Source organism: Barbus barbus (genome assembly GCF_936440315.1).
Source record: "Barbus barbus genome assembly, chromosome: 4".
Taxonomy (NCBI): domain Eukaryota; kingdom Metazoa; phylum Chordata; class Actinopteri; order Cypriniformes; family Cyprinidae; genus Barbus; species Barbus barbus.
Genome location: NC_136732.1, coordinates 20100443 through 20124682, shown reverse-complemented (window position 1 = coordinate 20124682; position 24240 = coordinate 20100443). Strand labels below are relative to the sequence as shown.

Here is a 24240-nt window from a genome sequence, read left to right as displayed (position 1 = left end):
TCTGTGAGTATTTATAATGGAGAATGTTTTCATCAAACTTTAATTATTAGTTTTTCATATTAAGATATTTTACTTTTTATCAAAGATTTCTTAATGGTATTTAGAAATTATTTTATGAAATTATATTTATGAAATTATGTGCACTTTGTTGTGAGAATAAATACTCTCTCTCTCTCTCTCTCTCTCACACACACACACACACACTCAAGATTTAATGTGAACAAAAAGCATGTTTTCAGTTGTCTTACATTAAAATTCAATACTGATGATACAGATCATAGAATAAATTAAATGCCACCCAGATTTCTGGGCATGAAAAAAATAAAGACGTCAGAAGCCCAAACACTGATATCAAACCCATATGCTTTCTCAGAGAGTGAATGTGTTTGTGTTGAGTCACTCTCTGGTAGAGAAAGTGAGAGAATGCTGTAAACAGTTAGGTCCACATAATATATGAAATAAATATAAATATGTATATATGTATGTATGCATATATATAAACAATCAATTAAATATTATATTACATTATATTATGTAGGCCTACTTTGCATTTACCCCACAGCAGTTAACTAAAACTCAAACTAATACCATAAAAGAGTTTTGTTACTTGAAATACTGTAAAATTTAATTAAAATAAATATAAAAACTTAAACTTTTTTTGTGTTTTTTTCAGCTAGTTGCCAACATTCCTTGTTTTCATAATTTGTCTTGATGTATTAAAATAATTAAAACTGAAAGAAAATAAATGAAAAATTAAATATATATAAAAAAATTATAAAAATAACAAAAGCACACAATACAATTATTGAAACTTTAATATTAAAATAAAAAAAACTAAAAAAACTAAAGCTAAAACACTGCCCCACAGACAACACAATGTTGTGCATATAGGATCTACATTGTTCTATTTCTTCAAAAAAAAAAAAAACATTGGCTATGTAGATATATGCATAAAATTATTGACACAGCAGTTCCCTTCCATGTGGAAGCAAATGAGGTGGGAGCACAGAAGGCGTTTGCCGCTGCTTCTTATGCTTATTTTCAACAACTATAAAGCAGTCTTTTATGACAGACAGGGGGCGCTTTGGATTCCCTTCACTGACATGTGCAATACAGATTTTTAATATTTGTTTGATAAACATTGAGGTTACAGATAGACCAAAAAAGATATAAATGGGTGTACGAGTTCTCATAACAGTCATGTCATACCACAGCTATATTTTAGGGCACTGACACACAAATTTGACCTTTTGTCAAAGTCTAGCTCAAGATCATTCCATCAAGTGCTAAAATAACTTTTATAATAATTTGACCCACAACTGCTGAATTTCAGCGACAAATACAACAAACCTTCCCAAAGTGTTCAGTTGCGTCTATTTCTGGCCTCCCCTGGTTTCCCGCCTGACTGACGTCAGCATTAAGTTATTTTCATGAATGGAGGGGGCGGTGACGTCAGTGCTTGCGGAAGCACGGAGTGGAATGTTGATACATTGTTGTTGTTTTGGAGTTAATTTAGTTCAGCGAAGCATTCCGCTTCGGTTGCAGGACGCGAGGCAAGGCTCGACCTGTGGATTCCAAGACACTTCTCAGGCATTCTGCGCATCCCCGTTCACAAGGTACAGTGTGCGAGCTTTTCTGGGAGATGTTTTGAAATTCCTCTCGAAATTGCTGATGTTCTCACGATGACGTATCTGTAATATTTGTGTAGTCCATCGATGCGTAGCGTAATGTATTATTCTCTAAAATCAAAAAGGAATTAAGTCTATTTTAAAGTTGAAACATAAGTAGTTATGTAATAGTTGAAATAACTGATTATAAAAACTAAAATGTATCGGTCTGGTATGGACACGTGCATCTTGGAATTCAGCCTACAAATACTTTTTGGGATTTTTTTTTTTTTTTTTTTTGCATTTATACAAACTATCACATTTATAAACAATACTACTCTCGCTGACACTCTTTAATGTTGCGTAAATTGGAAGTTTGCTACATTTTAAACGGAACACGTAAGTGTATCGCATCTTTAACTAAGTAAACAACTGCGTCTTGTAACTTTTGAAGCAATTTGGCGATACGACTCCGACTTTTGTCGCTTTTCACAGCGGGCATGCTTCAAAAGAATTCATATTACGACACAAGGAAATAACACGTGGTGGGCATTTAGAAATCCTGGGACAAAGGGCATATTTGTGTCTGGAGCACTATTGGAAGTTTTAAAGCGATTGTTATAATGATCCCGAGTCATCCGAGCCGCGCGGAAAGATTGGGTTTTCTTCTCGCGCTCTTTAATCAACACGAGGGTTCAAGAATAGGCTGACGTTATGTCAGATTCTGAGTGCACGCGCACCGCGTGATGAATATTACTTAAAGAATGCACTGTATAGAAGACTTACTTGCCCTTGTGTCTTTGTTAGAGGCGATTTTTCGTTGCGCAGTGCAAAAACAAAACCATGCCGCAAAACCTTCAGCATGTCTACTAAAACCTAGGACACTTTATATGACTTAATAAAAACTGGTAATTGAATGTTTTCACAATTTTGTATGAAGGGCACATATGGAATGGAATGTATATGAGTTTGTGATGTGTAGGTGATTGGAAATATCTATGAACACATTGTTTAAGAATGATCGTGTCCACTCTATTCTGGCAGGTTAGCATTAGAGCAACGCCCTCACAGGAAAAATGAGTCATAACTGGATAATGTGATTCATTTCCACAATGGATGATAAAATAGCAGTTCTGAATCAAATGAATGTGATAAAACCACATCAAAGTGAAGTCCGTTCGTTGTAATTAGAAGAATGCATGCCCTGTGCTCAAATAGAGTATGTGTTGAACTACATTCGGTGTGTAATGTGACAATTTAAGGACAGCCAGGGTGGGAAATTAACTTGTTTGCCTATTACTCACAGTGGATCATTGAATAAATAAAATAACTGTATGTGTTTGATATTAAACAAATATGCAAAGACCTTATAAATGGACCAAAAATGTACATTTATGTTACGTTATTTCACTTTAGTTAGGGTTTTTGTAATTCACCTTTAACCCCAAAAGGTGTTATGTTGAGTAGAACTTTGTACAGCCACAAATATTTGGAATTATGAAATATTTCACGTCAATTTTGAGACCTTTGAATCCACTAATAGAAGTGAATCAAGTCAAGTTCATTTATTTACAGTGCTTTTCATAATGCACATCGTCTCAAAACAGCTTTACAGAATTTCATAATGTTAATACCTAATTTTCCATTTTTAGGAGTTTAGAGCTAGATGACCGTATAGTTCACATGTGATGATGATATAAACGATCAAGCAGTTGATATTTGTTATATAGTTTATATATTGTGGTATAATGTAATGATAGTGTACTGTGCGGATCAAATTGGATAGACTTATAAGTTTATGCTAACAATTTGTTATGCTGTGATATGGAGGATTATGAATCTGTTTTTTTTTTTTCTCTCTATGTGTAACGATCACACCATAGATTTAAAGTGAATCGTACCTGAAGCACCTCTTAAGATTATTAAATTAGAGCGTTTACATGTAAGCCAAAATCTTTCGGGTGTAAGGTATGGAAATGCATGTGTGGTACATGGAAAGCCCTCGCACAGCATGCATGACGAACAGCAAATCAGGCATGCACACTGAAAGCATGTCTTTCATCTTGTTCTTCAAAATAACATCGAATGTGTGCATCGCTCTTTTTGTATGTAACAGCATTCGGAGACATTCTATTCATCCTCCGCCACAGCGACTGGTAGATGAGCAAAAATATCCACCACTGTGTAAAACAGTATCCGCATATGGCTGGTGACGGGTGTTGATTTCACTGGAGAATATAAAAAGGCCACCATCCACTTGTGAGGGGCTGCTGTGTTCCAATCTGATAATTTGGCTTAGTTTTTCCAGAGTCAGCGGAACATCAGTTGTTGAGGCTGCTAGATCAGCACCAGTCATTGCCCAGGAAGAGTTCTGAGAGCAGAGCTAAGGGGAAACTGCACTGAGTGCCGGTCATTGCACTGAAACAGTTGCTGGGGTCAGATTACGTTTGGTTTAAGAGCGTATTGCGGAAGATGGCACAGAGGATAGAGCAAATATTGGGTTCTGTCGTGACCTTTGTCCCATCTTGATCTCTATGGAAAATCATGGAGGAGGGCAATCTTGTCATGTCTCTATATTCATACTGTATGCGGGGTTGTGTGACCTCGTCTGAGAGGTAGTCTGACTCAGAGTTGCTGAGGTATCTGTGGTGATGGCCTCCCACATCTTGTACGTTGTCTACTTGCTGCATTTAGAAACCCAGGGGAAGTGAACTGCACACACTGCACTGTCATGAGACACACACGTGGGATCAGAAGGGGGCAGGCACTCATGTCTTGTCACTAAGCAATGCTCTATGAGTAAACGGCTTACCATCAGTATTATGTTAATCACATGATGTCAATTTTAGTTCACGATTATTGTTGTAGCATCGAGTATCTCACACCTCTAAAGATAGCGTAGTCTAGAATCACTGGAGAAATAAATCCTGTGGTTTAGATGGTGCATTTGGAGAACAGGAACTCTTACAGTACTCTTTGTGGTTAGGACAGTGGGTTTTGAAAGTGAATGAGACAGCGGTAGTTGGTGAGTTAATGACTCAAAATGAAACACAGGGGAACTCCAAACCCAATTCTCACGTCAAGTGCATCCATTACTTTTTCTCTGAGCAAGTCTTGACCTAGGCTGTGACATTATCACCATTCATCATGAATCAAAGTCTTATTGATTTGAATGGGTTTCTGAGAGAAATGCAAGGTCACTGTGTTGTTAATTGAAATATTGCAGGTAAATAATGAGCCTGAGTGTGTTTGATCTGTGATGTGTGCCAAGTTTTAAGAAGTGTTGGTTTCATAGGGTTTAGCTCTTTGACTATTTTTACCAAAAGTTTAAACCGAATGATTTTAATATGTAAAATGTATAATAATATGTATGTGTGTGTGTGTGTGTGTGTGTGTATAAAAAATGTTTAAATGTTTAAAAAGTCATATAATTAATTCATAAATTTCATTACGTTTTGGGGGTGTTTGTACCATATGACTTATTTTTTTTATTTTTTACTTAAACTAGTGTTGCCGTGTCATCAAAAGGTCAAATTATCTGACATTTTAAGAGATTTGTTGACCTCGTGGCAGAGTCATGAGGGGTCCTCTCTGTGATATCACTTCCTGTTTTCTTTTTCTTGTATGTTTTAGCAGAAATTTAATTAGAAATATTCTACAATTTTAAATATTTTATATAATTATATAAGGGCAGTCGTGGCCTAATGGATATAGTTGGACTTGTAACCCGAAGGTCGTGGGTTCGAGTCTCGGGTCCGGCAGGGATTGTAGGTGGGGGGAGTGAATAACCGACACTCTCTCCACCTTCAATACCACGACTGAGGTGAGACCCTTGAGCAAGGCACCGACCCCCCCCAACTACTCCCCAGGCGCCGAACCATAATTGGCTGCCCACTGCTCCAGGTGTATGTTCACTACTGTGTGTACACTTGGATGGGTTAAATGCAGAGCACCAATTCCGAGTATGGGTCACCCTAACTTGGCGACACACCACTTCCCTTTCTCTTTCCCTAATTTTTATATCATTAGGCCTAAATGTTTCATTATATTTTATTTTCTAATAAATAATAATAAAAGATCATTCTAAACTACTTTTCAATTATTTGAAAACCAATTATTTATTAAAACATTTTTTCATCCTTTTAATAAGGCCAACCTGATATATTTTTTTTTTTTACTTTTTACCACCCAAATTATCCGGTTGCACATTATTTTACAGTACATGTACTTACAGTGTACCTACCTGAGAAAGTACTGGTAATATAAGGTAAGTACATGGCGTAGGGTTAGGTTTAGGGGTAGGTTCAGGGTTAGTACCTAGTTATTGTGATTACTATAATAAATACATAGTATGCACATGAGTAACAGGACTGTAAAATAAAGTGCTACCAATTATCTAATAGAATTTATTTCAGAAATTTAAAAAACATATTTACTATAGAACAGGTTATTATTGTTATAAAGTCATTGTATGTATAAACTGCCTTTTAATGCCTTTAAAGTTATATGCATAAGACAGTAGGAGGAGAATCAGGAAACAATGGCTGCCCACAAGGCTACAAACTTTTTAATGTACCGTTGAATAAATAAACAGATCCAGACAAAATAAAGATTAGGGTATTGTTATTGATCCGTGCATTACAGAATCTGACTTTATTGGCCTATGGGGTGTCTAGACCACAAAGTAACACTCTGCCCTTTTCTTGTTGCGCTTTTCTAGTTCCTGGATCGGACAGGACTGACTTCACCACACCGTGGTCAGTTTTGTGGAAGAGCTGTCTGGTTCTTATTTCTCAAGAGCTTGAATAACTGGATGTTTATATGCCTATGATGTGTTGATGCTGCATTGCGCAATCCTCCAGCTTGTCCTGTTTGCTGTAGACCATTAGTTAAGCATAGACGTTTAATGGCATGGGGTGAAGAACCGATGTTATGTCAGATACGAGTTAGGATGAGTGAGTGTTGTTGGTTAAAACCAAGTTGGTCATGTCATGATTTTCCAGTGCAGAACTGTGCTTGTTGTTCTTCACTTATTAACCACGTTGCACTGGCTTCCCTGCTGTACATACTGGGCGGGTTTGTCTTCGGTTAGCGCATACTTGACATTCCTTTGAATCCCTGCGTCCCCAGCTTTGCTCTTGCTACCTCTCCTCCCAATCCACAGAAAGTTCCGGCGGCCCCGCCAACCGTTTCCAAGGTTCCACGTACTTTTCCTTCCGCCCCTGTGAAACAACAGGATTTTCCAGGAAACGTCAGTTCGGGAGGGTGTGATTCCCTGCCAATCGTCTTCGCTCTTACCAGTAAACAGCATGACTCACGGCTCTGCTATGCTCTCCATTTCCTTTACATAATATCCCTGCGAATCTGCCATTGTGGAAAAGAGTGGGCCGGGACCAAAGGAGATGGAGCTCTCGGCTCGCTCGTGCAGGAACGTAGCAGCTGGCCGCCAAGCGGAGCAGCCTATCTGTTCGCTGCTTAACTAGTGGAGCAAATGAGGAAAAACAAACCGCAAAGACAAGCCAGGCCTTCATTTATCATGGGAATACAAGCACACATGGCTTTGAAGTGGTGTTTGGCTTTGCCCAAGGCCTTGTCTCAATTCTCTACCTTTCATAAGTGGTCAAAACAAGAGAATCTCACATTCTCACATGTTAACATGGCAATGCTGGCGTCAAATTCCATAAGAGGGGAGGTCCTTTGAGAGCTGTTTCGGAGAAAGTTCACAATCTCAAGACTCAAATATGCAGTTACCCTGCCATATTGCTCAGGGAGCCTAGAAAGAACGTCATCCCTGTATCAGCCAAAGCATGCAATACTTTAACAGACGTTATTCGTGCGGGCCAGAGGTTTTAGTCAGTAATAATCCACCTCGTTGGGTTTATTGGGATCAGATGTCATGCAAGTAATTACTTGAAACGCAAGTTATGTGACGCCAAAGTAGTTTACATCATGGTTTGTAGTTCGTGGAAAATGATTGCGATGTTTGGCGGAGCACCTTCACACAGGCAATCCTTTCCATTGTAACCTACAAGTGCCAAATCATGAGTTAACACTAATGTACAATAAAGGCTGACCCTTGAAGTGTGACAGAAAGGTTGTTGACGGGCATAACGCCGTGACCAACGTCCATGAGATGCCAGTGACATGTCTGAACAGCTTCACCTTGTGATTACTGAATACTTTCAGTTCTGCATGCGCCCACATATTACAGCAACGGGCAAATCAGGCATGCTGTTGTGTATTCACATACTAATTCCATATTAATTGGACAAACCAGTATATGGTTGATGTGAAATAATATGGCAACTCTACCACAGTAAGCTGTCTCTGTCAGAGAGGTCTGCAGTTTTGTTATTGTTGACCCTTACATCCGTCGGATGATGTAATTGTAGCTTTACCACAGTGATGCATAAATGAGCAACTTTAACAATATGGTCTTCTCAACCAAAATGCGGTGCTTGCAGAAACTCGATTTAGTAAGTATTAAGTAGTGAAATTTAGCGACATGTACAGACTTGTTTTATACAATTTTAGAGCATGTGCAAAAATTTGGGCTTGCTTCTGGGACAGTACCCACAAAAGGTGATCTTTCTGCATAATTTACCCCTAAAAGGTTCAAAGAGTATTGCTTAAGGGTACACATTAGGTATTAATATAAAATAAAAAAATATTTTTCTGATAGTGTTATACACTTACTTGTTGTTTTATTATTTTATATTTTGTTTTGTTTTGTTTGTTGCAGAGTACCACTATTTAATATTGTTAAAGCTTGTGGTTTAGCGATTATTTAGTGCTAAATATTTAAATATTGTAAAATAAATATTTAGAATATAGATTACACATTAAACATGTGATTATGTACATTATTAAATTAAATCATAAATTATTTTATTGTGAATAATATTACATTTTAGTGATATGGAAAATGTACACAACTTAAAGACTGTAAATGAATCACATGCATTTATATGCCATTTCCATTTATTATTTAAGTGTCGTTGCTGTTAGCACACTGCAACAAGTGACACTAAATATAACATGGAGTGAATGTGGACATATTTAGATGGCTGTAGTCATGTAATACAATTATCATGCATAGTCTTAAGTATGCAGTTCTCTGAATGAAAGTGGGGCCCCTTCTCAATGTCAGTGTGTGGAATGGCTCTCAGTTATCCTCACTTTACACACTCTTTGTGGCTTCCTGCATGGGGCCTTGTGCTGTAACTGGAAATCTTTTTTCTTTTCTTTTTTTCCTTATCCATGATAAGAAGACTAGTGTTCATATGAACTATCAAATGTTCAGCATCAAAGGTGGCGTTCAGTCCTATAATTTATGTCCAGGAAACTATGAAACCCAGGCTCTGGCCATGGGACATTTGGGCTTTTCCTCTCTGTGAGGGCTGAGCAGGAAAGAGGGGCCCCCTGTCAGTTCACCCCAGTTCTTAGCACAAATGGAAAGGGGGACCATGTGCTGAAGGAATTTCAAGGAAGTGTGTGTGTGTGAGAAAGACCTGAAAGCCTCGAGGCCCCATGAATAGAGAGGGAAGCACTTTTTTAATGTGATTCCATGGTCCTAGTTGGAAAGAAAGGCAGGGTCTCCCCTGTCACAGCCATTTTAAAATCAGCCATGCTGAACCAACTTGCAGTCTAGTAAAACTCTTCTTGTCAGAGCTTGTCTTACATTGTTTGTTGCACAGCTTTAGATGAACATGCATGGCACAGTGCAGATTTGATATTCAATTAATTGTGATTCAATTAATTATTTCAACGAGTGCCACTGCAGTTTCACTTATGCTTTCATTTTTCAAATATAAAGCGATACTGCATAGTTTTCTGGTTGCCAGTTTGATTGTAGCCAAATGAGTTGAGGGGCCCTTAATGTAGCCCTCACATCAAGGGCCAGATGGTACGAATCAAGCCTTAAGTGATTTTTTTTTTTCTTTCATGGTGATATTTGGTTTCAACTGCTCAGTTCATACCCAATCTATACTCTTTTGTCCCGTCATAACTGAAACATTTAAACCAGCAACTGATGCACGTTCGGTGTGGTTTAGTAAGACCGAATCAAAAGAGTGACTCAGAATTTACAAAACATGCCAAAGGCAGTGAATCTGCTCGATGGCCTGAGATACTTAATGTAACCATTACTAAAGAATTCTCACCAAGAGAAAGCAATCACTTAAAATGGTTGAGGTATGCAGAGGGTTGAAGGCCAGATGACTGGACCGGAGAAATAAACTGCAGAAGTTGGAACATGGTCTTTCTGTACTCAAAAAAATGCGTTCAGAATGGAATCTATTGATACTGGAATAAAAGAGTGATAGCACAAAGGAATAATCATACTTGTGAAATAGTTGCAGGTGAAAGTGTAGCGATTAATGAGTTGCTTATAATATTTCCATTCAAAATTGTGTCACTGGCAACTGGAGTTTTGTGTCAGCATGCTGTGCTAAATATAACAAGCACAGTTAAATAAGGACATGAAACGAGCCAGGAAAGCCTAGTGTAACAGGATCCAGTCTTTCAGCCACAGTTCTAAACCTGATAAAGAACATTGTCTAAAAGCACAAATATAACAGTGACTGTATAAAGGAAACTATTCCCATGTGACTGACAGCCTCCTGGAATGTTCCATTTACTGAACAGAAAAGGACAGACTCGACTACAATAAAACTTGACATTACATTCAAAAAGGTTTCCATGTGTGGTCTATACCACTTTTTATATTTAAAAGAAGTCATAATAATTTGATGGATACAAATATACAGACAGATCACTGAATAGAATGAGAGACAGAAACAATAGATGGATGGATGCAACGACATTCAGAACTCTTAGTAGATAGAAAGACAGACAGAATGATAGATGGACGGATAAAAAAGATGGTTAGGCAGGTTGATTGCTATTGTTAGATGGACAGATAGATGCCCTGTAAAAAAAGTTGTAGATAAAATAATTATTGGAGATCATTGTAGTATGTTTTACTCCAATGGAATATGAAAACACTATTTCAGGATTTCTATTTAAAATTATCATGTTCAATTCAACAGATAGGCTAGATAGATAAGATCTATCTATCTATCTATCTATCTATCTATCTATCTATCTATCTATCTATCTATCTATCTATCTATCTATCTATCTATCTATCTATCTATCTATCTATCTATCTATCTAGACACTATTTTTGCATATCAATGCCTATTGGGTGTCACTTAACACTTTAGTAAAATGCTTTATCATCTCAATGTGTTATTTTGGTTTATTCACTTCCTACATTGTTTCAACAGTTGTCTAATCTTGAAGAGGGTCTACTCGCGTTTTTGGTAGTTTTGAGAGTGGTCTTCCTGTGTGGCGAGCTCATGAATGAAGCTTGTTTACCATTTTTCTGGTCACGTGGCATGCAGTCCCACACCCATTAGCAGTGTCTCCATGGCAGCTATCTTGAGCAGAGCTCACGCATTCTGACGCTACTGGAATGGACCCCGCGGAGCGCGTGTTTTTTATTTATTTTTTTTAAATCTTTTTTCTAATGTGGTTGTGACGGTTGTCTCGAGGCCATGAGCTCGAACGCACAGAGTGGCCTTTTTAAAAATAGCACAGTGGCCAAAATAGCCTTGCATGAACGGCTAAGCAGAGAGATCAGACAAAGCCTCATGCCGAGAGCTGACCTGCTTCTATTATTGCACTCTTGCGACGGTCTAGTGAGCTACACCGTGAGAACGCGAGATCAGCAAGTTAACAGGGTAACCCTTGTCTCGCTGATATTCTGCAGAGTTGTAATGACCTCTGCTGGTTGCTCTAGGTAACTTCATTTAACTCAGCAGTTTTAATGCAATGTACCTGACATAGGCGCAATGACTGAGACTGACACACGCAACCACAAAAAAGTTACTTAATAGTAAGATCTCTGATATATTTTACACATTTATGTAATATATGTTAATTCCTTTATTTTATTTTCTTTAGACAGATTTTTGAGGAGTTCTGACTAGCTGCTTGTATGCAGGGCATGACGACTCATTTTAAAGCGGACAAAGCTTTAAAGGTAAGAACTTCTCCCTGTGATTCATAGATGTGATATAATTAGTAGCCAATCTATTATCTGAATTATTATTATCTGGAATGTTCATTATCTAAACCTTTAAGAGGTAAGAATTTATTCTCATCCACCTTATGTGGATCCTCCTATGTATTGCACAAATTTTGCATATTAATAAATGTAATAATTTTTAACCGTCTAGTATATTTAATAATGTAATGTATATGTTTTTATACTTCCTATATATATATATATATATATATATATATATAATTATATATTATTTATTTATTTATAATTGTCTGTGTATGCTGTTAATTATAACTGTGTGGGACATTTTGAAAATTATCATACTGTTCAAAAGTTTGGAGTTTGTAAGATGTTTAATGTTTCTCAAAATCTCTTATGCGCACCAAGGCTGGACTTATTTATTTTATAAATACTGTAAAAACATTATTATTGTGAAATACTTTTATGATAAAAACAACTGTTTTCTCTTGTAATATATTTTAAAATGTAATTAATTCCTGTGATGCAAAGCTGAATTTTCAGCATCATTACTCCAATCTTCAGTGTCACATGATCCTTCAGAAATCATCCTAATATGCTGATTTGCTGCATGAGAAACATTTCTGATTATTATCAGTTGTGTTAAAATCAGTTGTGCTCCTTAATATTTTTGTTAACAATTTTTTTAAGCATTCATTGATTTATAGCAAACTCTAAAGAACAGACTATTTTGGAAATATAAATCTTTTGTAACATTATAGTGACCTTTACTGTCACTTTTGATGAATTTAATGCAACCTTCATAAATATTAATTAGTATTATTTAACTGTTGTATATTTATTATCTGTTTTAAAACCTTCTTTTTGTTTCTCTGTTGATCTGCAAGGTGAAAAATGATGGTAATTTGCCGAAACTCTCTCTGTTGTGTGGTCCAGGTCAAGAAGGAGGTGGGTGAGAATGCCCCGGCGCTCAGTGACGACGAGCTGGTGGCCATGTCGGTGCGGGAGCTCAACCAGCACCTGCGCGGGTTGACAAAGGAAGACATGGTCCGGCTGAAGCAGCGGCGGCGCACGCTAAAGAATCGTGGTTACGCTGCCAGCTGCCGCATCAAGCGAGTCACACAGAAAGAGGAGCTTGAACGACAAAAAACAGAGCTGCAACAAGAAGTGGACAAACTGGCTCGTGAAAACGCCAGCATGCGACTGGAGCTGGACGCGCTTCGTGCCAAGTACGAGGCCCTGCAGTGCTTCGCCCGGACTGTCACCCGTGGGCCTCCTGGTAAGGTTGCCACCACCAGCGTCATCACTATTGTTAAGTCTGCCAATCACAGCCCCAGCTCTGCCCCATTTTCGGCGCCCTCGTAGTGCTGATTGACAGCGCTTGCCCAGCTCCTTCTGGTCCAATCCGGCTCTGAACCTAGACTGGCCCGCGGGCCTCCGCCTGACTCACACTGAGAGGAAGCTCAGTGGTCAGACTGAGGGGAGGGTGGAGGCCTTAATCTGCGTGACTACAACAGGCTGCATCTGTTTTTTCACTTCTCTCTCTTTTACACACTCACAAAACACACACACATACAAAAACATATCTATATTGTCTGTGCACTGTGCTTTAATCTCCGGCACCGGCAGGGCACATTGACCACTCTTTCAACTTCACCACAGGCTGAGACTTAGCAGAGATGAGCACTTGAGATAGTACTTGACTTAACCTGCCATGGCAGCACTAGTTCGACAGCTATGATGCTCGTGACTTATTGCATATGCTCCAGAAATGAAAAGGAATAATGTATCATTATAGGACGTAATTATTATTCATATTAATATTGTAAACATACACTACCTTTCAAAAGTTTGGGGACAGTATTTTTTTCTTTAAAGAAATTAATACTTTTAAATTGTGACCCTGGACCACAAAACCGCAAACAAAATTTTTGGAAATTGAGATTTATAGATAATGAATAAATATGCTTTCCATTGATGTATGGTTTGTTAGGATAAGGACAATATTTGGCCGAGATACAACTACTTGAAAATCTTGAATCTGAGGGTACAAAAAAAAACATCTAATTATTGAGAAAATTGTCTTTAAAGTTGTCCAAATGAAGTTAACAATGCATATTACTAATCAAAATTAAGTTTTGATATATTTACAGTAGGAAATGTACAAAATATCTTCACGGAACATGATCTTTACTTAATATCCTAATAATTGTTGGCATAAAAGAAAAATCGATACTTTTGCCCCATACAATATATTGTTGGCTATTGCTACAAATATCCCCGTGCTACTTATGACTATTCATCAAAAGAATCCTGAAATGACTGTTTTCCACAAAAATATTAATCAGCACAACTGTTTTCAACATTCATAATTGTAAGAAATGTGTCTTGAGCAGCAAATTAGAATGATTTCTGAAGGATCATGTGACGCTGAAGACAGGAGTAATGATTCAGAAAATTCAGCTTTGCATCACAGGATTCATAAAGTATAATAAAATAGAAAATTATTTTCAATTGTAATTATATTCCCCTGTGTTTTTTGTTCAAATAAATGTAGCCTTGGTGAGCAAAAGCATAACCGTTATTACAGACCCCAAACTTTTGAACAGGGAACCGTTTTTGACACAGTTTATGTGATGTCATCTTGCATCATGAAATACGTTGGCATAAACTCATAATACATTACTACCGATCATTGTGAAAGACCAGCGATTCTGATCCTGCTCAAAAATCAGATGTGACTGACACAGACCAAAGTTGAGAATGATGTTATCGACATCAAGGGCAAATCCTTATCATGAAGCATTACATTACTGATAAACAGAGCAAATTATCCAATGGGAAATGAGCCAATCCTCTCTTAGTAAGCAGTTTAAACATAGGAATCCCAAATGGGAAAACGGCACTTATTTTAACTGTTGAATTACAGTATAATACTATGAAGCACTTGCAAAGCAGACTGACGTATGTGAATATTCATGACTGAAATTACGGAGTAACTGGGTTTCTAGAAAAGGGCACTTCATGGAGTTTTTTTTTTAATTGTTGTATTTGTTTTATGAGAGGTTAGTTCGTATAAAGTTAATTATCCTAACGTGTAACGTGTTGATGATAACATCCAAATGGCACATCTGTGTTGTCAGTTATCTCAAAGATATACCGTTTTTCCTGACCTGTCTCTATACGACACCATAAAATGGTAGGTAATCCATATTGGATATTGTCATAACAGGAGCTGTCTCTGCAAAAATAGAAGAAATACAGTTTAGTTATAACCTGTATATTACAGAACTGAGTTAACAGCCTTATAATGTCAAAGTTAAGCTCCCAGCTTCGTATAGAAAACTCGGTCTGCTCAGAAAGCATTCCTACTGCTAAGTCAGAAAAGGTGCCACTGCCGGTGTTGGTAACCCTGATTCAAATGTATATAAAATGCAAATATTTGATATTTCGACACAGACACTTTGGGTAAGGAGAATCCTGGTGTCCTGAAACCAGCTCAAATGTTTATCCGAAAACATTAACACACCGTCTGTATTTGGTAAACCTAATCTGTCATTAAAATGAAGATGGCTGAAATCAGGATAGTCTCTTACCTAAGTGGATATGACTGTTCGTGTGAGCCCTTCCACCACTGCAGGAAGCATTAGAGGGGTGTTGTGCTGCTGGGAAGCCCACTGTTCGCCCCTTATCTCTGGGGTCCTGTTGTGCCCTTAGCATTTTTATATCTCCACTATATGTTTCTTTATCCCCCAAAACAATCTAGATCTGATGTTTCCCATTGTTTCTATAGTTTATATGTATCCAGGACATGAAATACTTTCTAAGTGCTGTGATTGTTGTACTTCTTTTTAATTACAATGGTCTATTTAACTGAATTTAGTTCAGATGTCCCATAGAAGAAAGCGTAATTTCAGTATTCATCATTTATTTGCATTGTTTTTGGTCCTACAGTCAGCATTTCAAACCTCTGTTGTTCTTTTAAATGTGACCACAGCTCTGGTTGGCAGATCCTCTTTTCTTGACTTATGGGTTTTTAAATTGCTGTCTATACTTTCCCTTTAGGCCACAAAAGCTTTTTAGACTGAAAAAACCCAGGAATTTTCCATTCGTCATGTTGTGGCCCATTTTTAATGTTCCTCTTAGACTTTATACATTACATAATATTAGAATTTATCTGAATTTACTTCCCTTGGTAGGAAGTGCAATGTGTCACTTCTTCTTTATGGAATTACAGTGACAGAGTATACAAGTATACTTTTTTTTTTTTTAGAGAGAAATTGACAAAACAACTCTTTCTGTGCTTTACACTGACATCTGGTGGTGATTTGTGTTTCTCTATTTTTCAAAATGCTGTGATCAAATGCTGATGACACCAAGAGCTATCATTTCTTGGACTATTGAGGCATTGCTGTTTTGCTTTATTGTTCATTTCAGCTGCCACCAAAGGCATAATCTTTCTGTGTGCTTTCTTTAAAGTTCACTTCATTTCTATTCTTTTATTAATATTTTTTATTGTGAGTTAAATAAAACTACACCCTCTAGTAACTAGATTGCAATGCCCCAATTCAGACTAAGAACCGAACATGCCATCACAGAACTATTCTGTAATTTCACAGGGATGCTAGTGTTTTTGGCCAGTTCGTTGTAGTTATTTGTGTAGATTTAATTAGATTAAAAGCAAAATCAGTACTGACAGGGGCATTACAGGTCATCTTGTGACTGAGGCCTGTAGACATTTCCCTATTTTGAAGCAGTTTTGTGCAGTAAACGTTCCTCCTAACACAGTTAGATGGTGAAAATGGTCTTTAAACTAAGTGGGTACTTTTTCTGTCTTTTTTATTATTATTCTATGTATGCTGTATGTGGCCTTTTGGGCTGAATGGGATAAATTATTCTATATTTTACATTTGAATATATCTATTTTTCAAAGTATATAATATGTGCTCAGTCAGTCCTTAAAAGCTATTTACCATGAATGCACATAGGAATTTTAACCAATGCTCTTTAAAACACACTTGCCTATAAAAATCTTAGAGAAACTCCATGACATATAAAGTATGCTGCTCCAAATTATTACTTTATATTTGTCAATGTTAAGATGGAACTGCAAGGTATTGGGGGGGGGGGGGGGGGGGGAGTAGTCATGTTATTTGTAGTTAAAATAGTGCCTTTAACATTGAGCTTGTCATCATTTAAGTACTGTATGAATGGGTGTGGTTGTTTGTAAAATCTTATTTCCACGTGCAACCATGCTGTTTGATAGGTCTTGTATTCGTAATTGTGCTATACATAAAACAGCGATTGTTGGACACCATGAAAGGCAGCAAAAATAGGCTTAGATTAATTGTATTCATGATTCTCATCATTAATCTGCTTGTATCACATTGATCTTTATTTATTTTTGTTTTTTATCTTCAACATCTAAATTATTTTATTTACATTCTTCTGTTTTCTTTTTAATGAACTACCCTCATGTACAAATGAAATCATTCATTTTTTCCATTCTGGCCAAATTTGAGGTGGTAAATTATTCCTGTACAAAGTCTGCAGTGTTTGTTTTGTACTTTTAAATAAAGCTTTTCTCATGTAACCTTGTTTGATTCACAAGTCTTGTTGTAAGACAAAAAAATAAAAATAAATCCACTCCCTTTCATTTATTTCCTATGAGAACAGATTTAGTCATCAAACCAACTGTACAGGTAGCTAAAATATCAGTATTAAATATCTGTTTACAGATCATACTCTTTAACACAATATACTATAGACACATCACTTCATAATCCACAGCCGTAAGGCAGCAATCATTGGCACAAGTCATACTCGCATAATGCTGCCTCTTAACATTCATTTAACAATGATGACATGCATGGCTACATTATAGACAAAACAAGTCAACTTCTTTTATCTATAAAGTGAAGACCGCAACTATGAATCACAAAACATAGGTTGTTTCATTTTGAAGTCCATATCTTTGATGATAGTAATTGCAAAACGTGATCAAATGAACTACAGGAGTAGATTAACAAATACATCAAATATTTTGAAAACAATTCTCATTCAAGACAAAACAGGGTGTGCTCAGAATCTTCAAAAGACAGGACTTTAAAGACTTTAAACTCTGTTTCGAAAGTACTGACCAGGGGCCCGTTTCAATAAGGAGGTTCAACCAACTCTGAGTTTAAACATGAACTCAGAGTTGACTTACTCTGAGACGGGAAACTCTGAGTTTTCGGTTACAAAACAGCTGAACTGAGTTAGTTTACTCAACTCTGAGTAGGTTGACTCTGAGTTAAGCTCGTGCACCATGACTATGAAAAGTCATGATCAGCGGAGCGCCGAAATTACGATTCACCATGGCAACAGCTCCCGCCAAAAAGACATCAGCGTGCGTACTTCCGTCAATGCATAACTTTAATTCTTAATAACTGCCAATAACTTAATAACTTTTATAATATCAGAGGTGAAAACTATAAATTATTGAACTAAAATTCATTTTAATGGTATCTCATGATCACAAAAAAAAAAAAAAAAAAAAAACAAGAACGTGGCAGCAGCTAAAAAACTATATAAAAGTATAAAAACACAATTAAATCAAGGTAAAGCTTTAAACATGAAAGGTTCATGGGTGTGGGCTACATGACTTTTGACATTAAATATAATTCAGTGTCTATTTCAATGCGCTGCAGCTTTTTTCACATAATTAAATATTCTCTAATCCAACCTGTTACATTTCTTAATTACAGTAATAAAATTAACTACTGACTTGTCGACAGCAAGAAGGCAGAGACTCCCAAAAAGGGGGGAAAACCTGCACCTGCACCACTGACAGATGAAGAGGAGATGGTCAAGTATTGGAAGATTTCTAAAATCCAAAAGTAACATAAAAATAACTTTTTCTTTTGTATTAGGAAATAAAGATGACCAAAGAATTGTGACTAATTTGTTTATTTAACAGCTGTGGTGGTGGTTATGGCTTATACTACCCTTCCATCTGGCATCCTTCCATTCCATAAAGTAATCGGTTTCATTTTCAGAAGGGGTGATGGTGGGGATATGCTTGTCACCAATGCATCCAAGCTTCCACACTGGAAGTCCTGAAGGAAATTCGGATTATTGGGTTACTTCCAGACGTCACAGAATGATGTTATCAAGTGAACATCATTTATCAGATCAGCCTCATTTAAACCAATTTTTATACCACTGACCTACAGTCCTGTGAAATTATATAAGATGCATATTAAGAATTTTTTTATATTTGTACTTGAAATAACACAAAAATACTTGGTAAGAAAATCTATTTTGCAGCGTGAATGAATGAATAAGGTATTTAAACTTCGCTAACACTATAAAAAGGGGGAGGAGACCGAAAGAAACTCTGGGTTTACCGAAGAAAACCTGCTCCCGACCAGGTTAGGTTCACAGAGTAAGTTACTACGGTAACTGACTCGGAATATAAGTTACCTCTCTTTCAGAAACGGGCTTGACTTACCCTGCTTTCTCGGGTTTGACAAACCTCCCATTTTGAAACCGAAAACCCAGAGTTTCCCTGATTTCAGGGTTAACATACTCAGAGTTTTCACTTAACCTCCTTTCTGAAACGGGCCCCAGGACTTACTTTGTGGTAAGTAGCAGTAAATAAACATTTCAATAGCTTTGTCTGATAGTTAACTAAATACATTTTATGTTGGACTGTTTACAAATAGGCAAAACGCCTTTGAACGGCAAACAGCGGAGAACTAAACATAATTTAACATTAACAAATTAAAATGCCCCGGTAACACCTGTGCCATTATACACTTGTCACAGGTTAAAGCTTTAACCAACCAAATAACTGTTGAATACAAACGATTTGCAATTAAAATACACCATGATGGCTGAGACTTGCGTTTTTGCATCAGATCTCACACTCTTTGAAGGCCTGGTGTGAAAATTAATGAACCTCCGAATCAAGTGGGGGCAGTGCTCAGAGTGGCCTGATTGATACAAAGGTTTCAAAGAGCAGCAGACAAGAGTTTGAAGTGCGATCTCCAAAGCCAGGGCATCTCTGAGAGCCAGTTCAATTCATCCTGAGACCCAGCAGAGGGCTGCTGAGCAAATACTTCAAACAACCAGATGCAAGAATGGCTCCCTAAAGTGTCAGTCTCTGATTCATTCCATCTGAACAGCTCTCTGTGCCCCATGTTTATCGGCCATGTCTCAGAACGGGTCAGAGAAAAAAAAAAAAAAATCATGAGCTGATTTACATGATTAGGGTCCTCAAAGTTCTAAAGAGTCAAATTTGTTTCGGATTAAATAAATAGATAGATCAGGACAGACGGGGCACTAGAACTCATCATCCGTGTCGATCAGCATCACTTTATCAGATTTCTTCGAACTCTTGGAGGTGCTGGTCCCTGGTTTGTCATTCATGTTGGGTTGCACTACTTCCTGGGTGGACTGCTGTGCGTACTGTTGGTAAGCCGGAGAGAAGTTGTGGATTGCATCCTGAACCATGTCTCCAGGGTTAATGGTCTCCTTCAGGCCACTGGATATGCTGTGCATAGGTGCTACATTCTCTACAAAAACAAAATGAAACAACAGATTAAAGCGTCAAATATCACATAACATATTTCCGATGACATCGGAGACTTTAAATGAGCAAATACGAATGTTTTTGTACTACCAGAACTTGGAAAGGCAAGAACCGTGAGATTGATGTAACCAAAACAAAGAAAATAAGAGGCAGTTTCACACACAGCCTCATAATTAAAACCCATGACATCATAACTATATAATGAGGTCAACATTTGAGCCCTTGTCTAATGTAAAGGTCTGAACTCCTGTGGGACCTGGCCAGTGCGGGACACGTTTTGAATCAGGAGGGAAAATATTCATCTGTGAGCAGAAAGCAAGAGAAAGAAGTGACTTGTGGAACTCCCACAACATACGTAACAACTTAAACCCTAATCAGACAGGACGACTAGTTTTCCAGGGAGCTAATTAGAGAAATTTGTGTTTCACAGACATACATTATGATTTTAAAGGGATAGTTCACCAAAAAAAATCTAAATTCAGTCATTAATTACTCACCCTCATGTCGTTCCAAACCTGTAAGACCTTTGTTCATCTTCAGAACACAAATTAAGATATTTTTGTTATAATCCGAGAGCTTTCTGACCCTGAATAGACAACAACGCAATTGACAGGTTTAAGGCTCAGAAACGTAGTAAGGACATTGTTAAAATAGTCCTTGCGACATCATTTAGTGCACAAAGAAAACAAAACTTAATTCACCAATTCTTCTCTGCTGTGTCAGACAGTCTTCGCCACGCTTTCACGAAAGTACCATGATGCATGTGTGTGGTGCTGCTGATGCAGGAGCCAGCGTTCTGACATAGAACCCAGATGTGCTGCGGCTTGTTTGCAAAGAGGAATGCACACGCATGCGTTGTGGTATGTCGTGAATGTGCGATGACTTCTGACAGGGAAGAGAAGAATTGTTGAATAAAGTCGTTACTGTTGTATTCTTTGTCCACAAGAAGTATTCTCATAACTTCATGAAATTAAGGTTGAACCACTGATGTCACATGTACTATTTTAATGATGTCCTTACTACATTTCTGAGCCTTGAATGTGTCAGTTGTGTTGCTGTCTATGGAAGATCAGAAAGCTCTCGGATTTCATCAAAAATATCTTAATTTGTGTTTGAAGACGAACGAAGGTCTTATGGTTTCGGAATGACAGGAAGGTAAGCGATTAAGGACAGAATTTTCATTATTGGGTGAACTATCCCTTAAATCCCATCCGAGTCTGCCAATCTGTTTTTCCTCACACTACCTCTGTAATAATTTCAAAGCACATTACCTACTGCTTTTACCTAACTGTGTGATCCTCTGAGAAATCTAATTCCATCTGTATCGGAGTGTCAATATTTCAACATTATAATTTTTTTTAACGCAGCTCTTTGTGTTTTGGCATATGTGAACTACTGTAGACGCTCTTTCTACCGCGTGTGTCTTTGATGTTTTTTTTTTGATGGTCCAGGCAAAGAAAAAAAAATAAATCAAATCTCTCTCAAATCAAGAGCTAGATTGTCATGCAGATTGAATACCATTAGTATAACCACAGTTTTACTACAAATACCATGGTTAAGCTATGGTTCGTAGAGCAAAACCATGTTCATTTGTGGTTACCTTAGTTTAATTATAACAATTTAACAAATGTAACTTTTTTTTATTTTATTTGTAGTAAAACTGTGTTTAATTTTCCTTTCCCACCTCTGTAGTAAACACGGAGATGTTAGTCCCAACTGAATCGATATGTAGAATCACAGATGTCAGATGATAAGATCTGTAACTCAAAATGTCATTTAGAAAATTTAGAAGAATAGGGCTTTAGTCAAATGTATTTTTAAGGTACATAATCTCGTGTTTTTCATCTATTCAACAATAAAAATAAATAGTTATTGGATATTTTTATTGTTGTGTGTGATAAGAAATTGGAAAAATACCTTATGGTATCAGAACGAAACAGAATCTTATGGGAGAGGGGCTAAAATAAAATCTACGTAGGTCGCTACCTTCAAGATTTTGCGGGCGGGAGGGAGAATTTCTTGTGGGAGTGTGAAAGAAACCTATAGGAAAGGGACTGAAAATCTGTACAGACCTCTACCTATAAGCTTTTGTGGATGGGAGCAGCACAAAATATGAAAGGTGTGGGTGGGAATTTGACAAAGTATAATTTGAAACGTGATTTAAAAAAATTCACCATACGCAGACCTAGTCTAGTCTGATCCATCCCACCAATAAATAACTGAAGTACTTAACTGAAAGACTTAATGTACCTGATGCAGACAAACAGACTTCAAGAGAGCCTTGATGAACAATAAACAACATGCCCAGTGAGACAAAGCATAAGAGTCATATTTCACATTTCTGAGCTATTTTGTTTGTTTGGATTATACAATCTGTTAACAGCCGGTAACATGTCAACACAATGCAATCTTGCCATTATCATCACTCTTGTGAGCACATGACCACGAGCACCGCCAAGGTCCAACCCAGCTGTTCGCAAAATAGAAACCAGGATGAAAACGCTAGAAATGCGGTGCTCTGCTCCACTGATGTGGTTGCCAAATCACTCTTCTGCTTCATTTATCTTCTACAGGCTGGAGAGGCCTGGAAAGAAATTCACAATCCCAGAGTTCCTATATTTGTCTCCGCTGTGGATGCATTAAATGAGCTTGCAGAGTACAGCCTGATACACTGCAGAATGATGAGTTCCAGCTAACTGCATCTTGCCTTGTGGCTGATGGATGAGAGCTTGGACAAAGGTGACGGCAGACTGCCACAAGAGGGGTGCAAGTTTCTGACCCCCAGTTCGAGAAATACTTTAACTGTGCTTGTAGGTCTCCAGCTGCCAGCCTGAGAACTGTACTGTGTGTGAACGGATGGACGTTTTGGGACCTGCCCTCATGGGTGGAGTGTGAAAACTCAGGATCAGGAAACTGTCCTGAACTTCTTCACAGCTGGTCCGCTTTGGGAAAAAAGGCACTCCTAGAAGGCTTCACTACAGTCATGACCTTTTTTCACCAGTGAAATGTTATGAAACCAGCAGCGACTTCACCCTTTGAGCTCTGTCTTAAACTATGGAAAATACCACCATGCCTTCATATGCCAGTAAGGTGAAGGGTTCTTAACACATTTGTAGGTTGTCTCACATATCCATGCAAACAAATGTTAAGCAGTGTGCTTCAATTCGCTTACTGTGAAAGAAGACGACTTCATGCTTTGAATATTAACACTGAACTGACACAAGGCTTGAAACATGCATATCTGACTGACAGTCGACTTATATTTCATGGAGGCCTCTTGAAGTCAGAACACAAATCTAATGCAGCTTTTAACATTCAGCAGCTGAACTGACATTACAGCTTAATTTGGTGGAAATTGAAACAGAACTATTCTTCACCACCTTGAAAAGCACGAGCGGCAAAATATGACTAATCCGTTAAGCGTGAAGAGGCTTTTGTAGCCCTGAGGACTTGATCAGAATGATATACTACAAGCATACTACTTTCTGCACTGCACATACTGCTATTAAAAGGAGTATATAAAAGTGTGTGATATGCAACACTATTCCTCTAACAATACACATTGAAACATTTAGTTAATCAAAACATGATAATTCTGTCATAGGGCCTGTTTACACCTGGTCACTTAATGTGTTTTTAGGGATATCTAATTTGTTAAAATGGTTTCAGTTACACTTGGTCACATAAATGTGTCTCTGCAAAACAGATATAAATCCGACTTTCAATTCCTGCACTCAACGCAAATTTAAGTTCATATCAACGAAAGCAACAGATATAGGCTTTATTTTAGTTTCATCTGTGGCAGTTTGCCCGTCGGCTCGCTGAAGAGATACTTAGTTACTCATCTGCGAGGATGCACTACAGCTGTCATATTTGACTATAACGTCATACAGCCTATAACACGCACTTATGCATTTACACTTGTCTTGTTTTATCTGGAATGCGTCTTAGATCCCTTCCTTGAAGTGGTTTGAGTGATCGGATATAATCAGTCACAAAACCATTTC

The 24240-nt window shown here is 37.5% G+C and overlaps 2 protein-coding genes across 3 annotated transcripts in view; one reads left to right on the top strand and one right to left on the bottom strand.

Moving 5' to 3' along the window:
* Positions 1 to 1484: 1484 nt before the first annotated feature.
* mafk (v-maf avian musculoaponeurotic fibrosarcoma oncogene homolog K) lies at positions 1485 to 13709 on the top strand. The gene is made up of 3 exons (XM_079415552.1): positions 1485 to 1616; positions 11577 to 11655; positions 12595 to 13709. Exons 2-3 carry the CDS (start codon positions 11611 to 11613, stop codon positions 13021 to 13023), a joined length of 474 nt encoding a protein of 157 aa, XP_079271678.1. The 5' UTR covers positions 1485 to 1616; positions 11577 to 11610; the 3' UTR covers positions 13024 to 13709.
* Positions 13710 to 17167: 3458 nt separating this feature from the next.
* Positions 17168 to 24240, bottom strand: part of tmem184a (transmembrane protein 184a) — a 30532-nt gene continuing 23459 nt past the window's right edge. Inside the window, exons 9-10 of one of the 2 annotated variants that reach the window (XR_013784142.1) lie at positions 19265 to 20216; positions 17168 to 17793 (exon numbers count right to left, since the gene is read on the bottom strand). Coding sequence is in view for 1 of the 2 variants with exons in the window: in XM_079415551.1 (XP_079271677.1) it covers positions 19984 to 20216 (233 nt within the window). In the remaining variant the exon portion in view is untranslated. Of the gene's footprint in view, positions 20217 to 24240 lie in introns of both variants that reach the window. The other variant, XM_079415551.1, reaches the window with a different exon arrangement.

What these genes read in the sequence shown, in the direction of transcription:
- mafk (XM_079415552.1), top strand. Translation starts at nt 11,611, where the DNA reads ATGCAGGGCATGACGACTCATTTTAAAGCGGACAAAGCTTTAAAG. An exon ending in AAGCGGACAAAGCTTTAAAG is followed by an intron (nt 11,656 to 12,594) that starts GTAAGAACTTCT and finishes TGTGTGGTCCAG; the next exon opens with GTCAAGAAGGAGGTGGGTGA.